Source organism: Bubalus bubalis, chromosome 19, assembly GCF_019923935.1.
Source record: "Bubalus bubalis isolate 160015118507 breed Murrah chromosome 19, NDDB_SH_1, whole genome shotgun sequence".
Taxonomy (NCBI): Eukaryota; Metazoa; Chordata; class Mammalia; order Artiodactyla; family Bovidae; genus Bubalus; species Bubalus bubalis.
The window spans coordinates 9,639,431-9,646,094 of record NC_059175.1 but is presented as its reverse complement, the minus strand read 5'-3'; the positions used below and the strand labels follow the sequence as shown (position 1 = coordinate 9,646,094).

Here is a 6,664-nt window from a genome sequence, read left to right as displayed (position 1 = left end):
TAAGGGGAAGAACACTCTGCTTGGGGGTGACTTATGGATTAGAGGAAAGCAAGAGAAGATGGGGTGGCAGCTGGGGGTAAGCACGAAGTAGGTTGGGACAGCTGTTCAGAACTAGGGTGGTAGCAATGGGGCTGGGCAAGAATGGATAGATTCAGGAGCAGTTAAGAGAAAGTGAGTGTGGTGAAAGAAGAAGCCAGATGGGCAGACAGGTGGGATAAGCCTCTAGGTAAGTGGGAAAACATCTCCTATAGGAATTTCATTTCCATTTATACTGTAGGAACTCCAATATCTGAAAAAATTGTCTTCTGCAGTCACTGAGGACCTGGCTCACCATTGGCTTTTGATCTTTGAAGATAACTCCATAATTAGGTTATTGCATTTTCCCCACCCTCTTTGCTTTCTCTCTAGTCAGACTTCTTAGATTTCAGGGGTGGGCAGTGGGTAAGAAGGGTTCCGAGGATGGCTGCATTTGACCTGAGGAAAAACTGAGATACTGCCCACAGTCACTTATCTGGTCAGCCTCAAATTTCAAAGGAAAGTCTTGGCGCTAATTGTGCTAAGGCCCGGAGGTTTTATATACCTAATCTATCATTCCATTCTCTTGAAAACATTGTGAGGTACATTTTAAAATTCCACTTTTCCAAAACAAAACAAAAAATGGGTGAGGATCAGATATGTTTTTCATTTTGCCCAAAGTCACACAGTTTGTAAGGGTAGAGCCAGGACTGAAGCCAGAATCTCCACGTAGCTGCTGAGTTGGGATTAGTCTATTTTTCTTTTCTTCTCATTACCACACAGACTCCATCAAAGAACCCAGTAGGAGGAAGGCCGTGATTTCTCTCTCCCTCTCTCTCTTTCTTTTTTTTTTTTATGGACTGTATTTGCCTCCCCTCCACCACAGAGTGCCTAGTAAGGTGCTCAGCAAACGTTCGTGCCTGGAGGCAACACCCTCTTCCCGGTGCCGCAAACGGGGCTGGGGTAAGGAGTAAGGCAGTGCTGTGAGGTGGATCCTGCTACTCCCACGGCTGCTAGGTGATGGGGAGGGATGCTTCAGTCTGTGCCTCGACTCGAAGGCATTTTCCATTTCCTAGTCCCCTCCCGCTCTCCATCCCTCACCTCTCGCCTCTGGACTTCAGCTCAGGCCCCTAGGGGAGCGTCCCTTGCCGCGGGGTTGACAGCACTTGGGGGCGCAGGGTCCCGGTTCTCTGAGCTCTTGCCCATCTGTGCGCAGAACCTCGTTCCGGGGCGCCTGGAGCCCGGCGGGCATTGACGTCAAGCGGCGGCGAAGCGCTGCCTACAGACGGTTGACCCGGACCCTCCTCCACACCCCCTTCCTTCCTTCATCGCCCCCTCCTTCTTCCCTGCGCCCCGGCTCAGGCTCGCTATAAAAGGTGGGAGCGCAGGGTGCCCGAGTAGCGCCGAGTTTCAGCACCATGGAGAGCCCCCGTCTGCGCCTGCTGCCCTTCCTGGGTGCCGCCCTGCTGCTGCTGCTACCTTTGCTGGGCGCCTTAGCCCAGGAGGACGCCGAGCTCCAGCCGCGAGCCCTGGACATCTACTCCGCCGTGGAGGATGCCTCCCATGAGAAGGAGCTGGTCGGTACCCCCCTCGCCCCGGACTCCCCTGGCTGCCGCGATGTTCCTTGCTTTGTACGCGTCTCTCTCTCTCCCTGCCTCCCCACCCCGATTCTTAGATTCAGGGTCCGGGAGGTGGGCACAAATCCCCGGCTCCCGCTGTCACCCGAAGAACGTCTTGAGCCCATGGGCTCCAGATAGTCTGTGGAGCAAATCCCTGATCCCGGCTCCTCGGAGCAACAGGAGTCTCCGCGGCTCCTGGCCCTGCGGTCAGTACATGGGACAGCGCTCGCTAAGTTTCCACCCCTCGAACGTCCCTCTTTGCGCAGTCCAGGAGAGGAGTGTGTGGTGCCCCGGTTCTTTATAACTAGGGCTGGAAGTGAGCACCTGGGCTGGGCGCACAGCCAAGGCGGCAACTTGGGGATCCGGGGGGCGGTGTGTTGCAGATTGAAGCGCTGCAGGAAGTTCTGAAGAAGCTCAAGAGTAAACGTATTCCAATTTATGAGAAGAAGTATGGCCAAGTCCCCATGGTAAGGCTTTGGGGTCACCCCTCCCCATGCTTTTCTACGAGGAAATGCACCCCCTTGAACCTCCCTTAGACACCAGCTTCTTCCCAGGATGTGGCTATTCATTCAGATAATGGGTTTGCAGAGTTCGTGGGCTCCCCTTTGCTTCCACCGTGTCAACCCTTTTCTCTTGGTCTCTAAAGTTAAAGAATAGATTGGCCATTCTGGAACATCAAACAACTGGTACCAGGAATCTGCCCTTGGGTTTCTGTGGAAAGCAGTATTTCCTGAAAATATGCCTTTTTTTTTTTTTTTTTTTAAAACCTCCCAAAGAATTCTCTGAGTGGAAGAGTCCTTGAATCTAGTCAGTTCTTGTTCCTCTAATTTACTTCCTGCCTTCTGAAGCACTGCCAGTTTTTAAAAACCTTAAGTTCAAGTAAAAAATCTTGATTCCTGTCTGTTCACCTTCCTTGAATGACACCCACCCACACACACACACACATTTTAATCTTTTTTTCTTGGGATGAGAAGGTGGACACAGGGAGCAAGGATTGCAAGGTCTATTGTTTATTTCTTAGATGAAAAGGTTTGGTTGACTTTTTTTTTGATGAGCAATTGGAGGACCCAGGAAAGGTACCCTGAAAAATGTAGAACACAGTAGGAGCAGTTTAATAATTTAAATTTCTTTCTTTTTATGTTCTCTCTCTCAAATAACAAGCCCAAGGCTCTCCTTGTTTCAAGCCTGACTATACTTAGACCCACGGTGGTGTGGTAGGGTTCATCTGTCCCTCCCCAGAGGCAGACTCTGTTGATGGGGCGACGCGCCTGTTGGGAGCACAGGTGTGCTTGTGCGGCATGACTATACATTGTGTTGTTTGCAGTGTGACGCGGGAGAGCAGTGCGCCGTGCGGAAAGGAGCTAGGATTGGGAAGCTGTGTGACTGTCCCCGAGGAACCTCCTGCAATTCCTTCCTCCTGAAGTGCTTATGAGGCACCCACGCTTCTCCATAAGCCCCCTCCCCACTTTCCCCAGGGGACCACACCTTCATCCCTGGAGTCTGGCTTTAGCAACAAAGTTTGCATTTCCCTCTAAGGAAAAGGGGGCTCTCTTCCTGCTGTTTCCAAATAAAAAGAACACATTAGATGTTACTGTGTGAAGGGTAATGCCTTGTATGGTGTGGCTATGTGTACAAAGTATTCTATTCTTATTTTCTCTGTCTGACAAACTTTTAAAAGTGAATATTTAAGCAAAGAGGAAGAACTTCACTTTGAAAATTGTATTTTTGTAGGTGGCATGACAGGATGAAAATTAGATCAGGTAAAATCTTGACAGATGACATCACAACCTGGAAAATAAATCACCCAAGCATCACAAATTGAAGCATGTACAAATTATACATAATAAAGTGTTTTTCATAATTGCTCATAGTGCATTGTTGTTTCTGCATAAATAATTTAGATAGGAATGGTGGGATTAATCATGCTGTTGTTTTCAAAGACAAATGTTTTTGAAATAGAGGTCCACTGGGAAAACAGCACCAGGACTCCGAGGAGCTTTCATCATTAATTAGGAGTTTGCTGCACAAACTTTGGTACATTATTTTCCTTTGATTGCAGTGGTGTGTGAAGTATGTGTGTTTGTGTGTATGGATGTGTGTGTGGGTGCTGTGTGTGTGTGTGTGAGTGAGAAGAGAGAGAGAGATGAAATGAAGATGATTGGAGTTGAGTTGATACATTTTCTTTATTAAAACCTTCAGCTAGAACCCTTGAACAGGGAGAACAATAGAGAAATTATTTCAGCCTTTAGTCACATTAAGAGCAATTTGAAAAATTAAGAATTTTGTTTTGACAGTTCCTTTATTAGAAGTTATGCATTGGTTAAAAAAGTAGACTCTTTGGGGGTTGTTTTATGTCCAGAGGAAGGTAAATAGCCATTTTAGCAGCTCTAAGAGTGTGAGACCCAATAATTACCACTGTTTAATACACAATCTTGGAAATATTCTCAATTCAAAGGGGAAAATGGTCATTTCAGTAAACAGTTTTGAAGGGAACAAGTGAAAATCGATGAGGGCAGGTTCAACTCGAGAAATTAAAAAATCTTAAATGTAAAGTTTAGGAGCCATTAAATGTTTCTGAGTGCTTACCTGAGGTCACATTTCTGGGACTGTAAATCAAACTAAATAATATTTAGGAAGAAGCATCTTGAGAGGAACAGTGGCTTTTTCCTAATGCAAACTCAGGAGGCCCCTGCATAAAAATAGAATTTAAAAATAAGGTCCCTCCACTGATTCTTAGGGATCTAGAATATGGTGTTTAAAATATTGCCATACACAATTGCCCTTTACTCTTATTGCCCTTTGCTCTTATTATTACTGTTAGCATGACTGGTCCTCTTAATTATCTTGCAAGATACTATTATCACTTTTTTTTCCCCAGAGGAGGGAGCAGACACCAAGACAGAAGACAGGACTAGCTCAATCAATCCTAAATCATGATTTCAGCTCTAATTTCTCAAAAGGTTTGTCTTTTCTCTCTGTGTCACCCCAGGCAACTGAGCAGGCTGTATGGACTCGCAAATTCCCCAGAAAACACTTCTTTCTTTAATAGAAATTAGATCAATGTATTTTAGGGGAGTCACATTTCCATTTGAATACCAGGCTTAGTTGTGATTGAAATGTGTTGCATTTTAATTTTTAAAAACTGAAAAGAGTGATTAAGTAATTTCATAGTCCACTGCTTTTCCAGAAAGCAGTTCAATTGAAATTCGAATCTTCTTCTTGAGTACCTTAACTTTTCCCATTCGTGTCAGTCCTAAGTAAGTGAGATGAGTAAACTGTTTTAATCATTGATTACTGCATAGACAAGATCCTCAGGGATAACACTTAGAACTGCTTCCTATTTTACCCTGCAGTGTTTCTCCCCAAAGCAAGAAGTGTTGGAAGAATTTGCAGTTCAAAAAAAGAATAAAAATATTTTAAGAATATTGTTCCAAACCCCTTTACTTTGTACCCCTCACCATTACTCCTACTATATCATCCCTCCTTTCTTATTTAATACAACTAAAGGGTGTGGACTTATGGGAGACTGATGATGGAGAATCTGTGGGCTGGATATGAAACGACTTTTTCTGAAAATTTTTTGGAGGGGCCCAGATTTTAAGTTCACAGTGCTAATAACATTTTACATTGGTGATGGCAACACTTAATCTTAATTGGCTTGTTAGAAGCAACTTTGCCTTCTCATTTTATCAGTATAAGAGCGCCTCTTCAAGTAGAATGTTTAAATATGTTTAATGATTGAAGGTCTGTGTGGAGAGGGCAAGAATGTTAAAGATCAAGAAAGTTGAAATGATCAAAGTTGTTGCCCATATGGAAGCTTCCCTAGAGACTTTTGTGCGTGAATAGTGGGTGCTTGTTTAGTTGTGTCTGACTCTCTGTGACTCCATGGACTGTAGCCCGCCAGTCTCCTCTGTCCATGGGATTTCCCAGGCAAGAATACTGGAGTGGGTCACCATTTCCTCCTTCTGAGATTGGCTGAAAGATCGAGGGTCTGGGAATTGACAAGCTCCCCCACCTGAAGATCTGAGGAATAATAAAGCATAGGAATGGAGCAGTGGTTCTCACAGGAGCCTGGGGTGACATGTGAAGATTGATGGATGACTTTTCTCAATTGCACACAACCATTCCTCTTCCTGTGATGATTACTGATATTACACCCCTTACCCTATGCCAGAATCTGGAGGGCTCTGAGGGACCCAGATTCTATTTGTGTACCGATACCCTCTCCCAATCCAGAAAATGGCACATCTGACTCTAGGTATTGGCATAGATTCTTTGCTTGATCCACTTTAGCTGGGCTCCTGAATCTTGTCCTAGACCCATCTGTGTACTTCCTTGCAAAATATAATGTTACTGAGAGCCCTGCTAAGTCAGTTTATCCAAAAAAAAAAAAAAAAAAAAAACCCACCCTGGACATCTGATCACTCTCCAAATATGATCAAGTTCCTTACCCTCACCACCCCCTAGATGATGTCTGATCACCCTGGCCCCTCCTTCACTAAAGAGCTTGTTAGGTCAGTTTAGCCAGAGTCTCCCTGTTTACCTGTTAGTAACTTTCCATTCATGGACCTCCCACCTGTCCCTTGGCCATAAGTTACTACTTGCTCATTTGGACTTGCGCCCCGTTCTGTACCTAAGTCTCTTTTCCCTTATTGCAATAGTCCTGAATAAAATTCGCTTTTATGGCTTTAACAACTGTCCAGCTATAGCTTTTTTTTTTTTTTTTGACAGTTTGAAATGTAGTTAGGGAAGGGGGTTTAGGATTGTTTAGTTTAAATAAGAACCTCAGGTGGTTCTGCTAGGCTTCCTTTTCCAGAACCACTATAACGCTGAGCTAATTTTTAATATAATTCATTCATTTCACACTTTTTCAAGTATTTCCATATGCTAGGTACTGAAAACATAATGGTAAGTAAGATAGATATAATTCCTGTTCTCATAGAGTTTATAGTCTAGTGATTGACAGTCTAGTGGCAAGAAAAATTAATAACAAAATTATAAGCCATGAGAAATTCTATGAAGGACATGGT

General features: G+C 44.4%; 1 protein-coding gene across 1 annotated transcript; it reads left to right on the top strand.

The window, feature by feature from the left end:
* The first annotated feature begins 965 nt into the window (after window positions 1-965).
* On the top strand, window positions 966-3,497 carry CARTPT (CART prepropeptide). The gene is made up of 3 exons (XM_006078190.4): window positions 966-1,592; window positions 2,018-2,101; window positions 2,959-3,497. The coding sequence occupies exons 1-3, from the start codon at window positions 1,434-1,436 to the stop codon at window positions 3,064-3,066; spliced, it is 351 nt and encodes a 116-aa protein (XP_006078252.3). The 5' UTR covers window positions 966-1,433; the 3' UTR covers window positions 3,067-3,497.
* The last annotated feature ends 3,167 nt before the right edge of the window (window positions 3,498-6,664 follow it).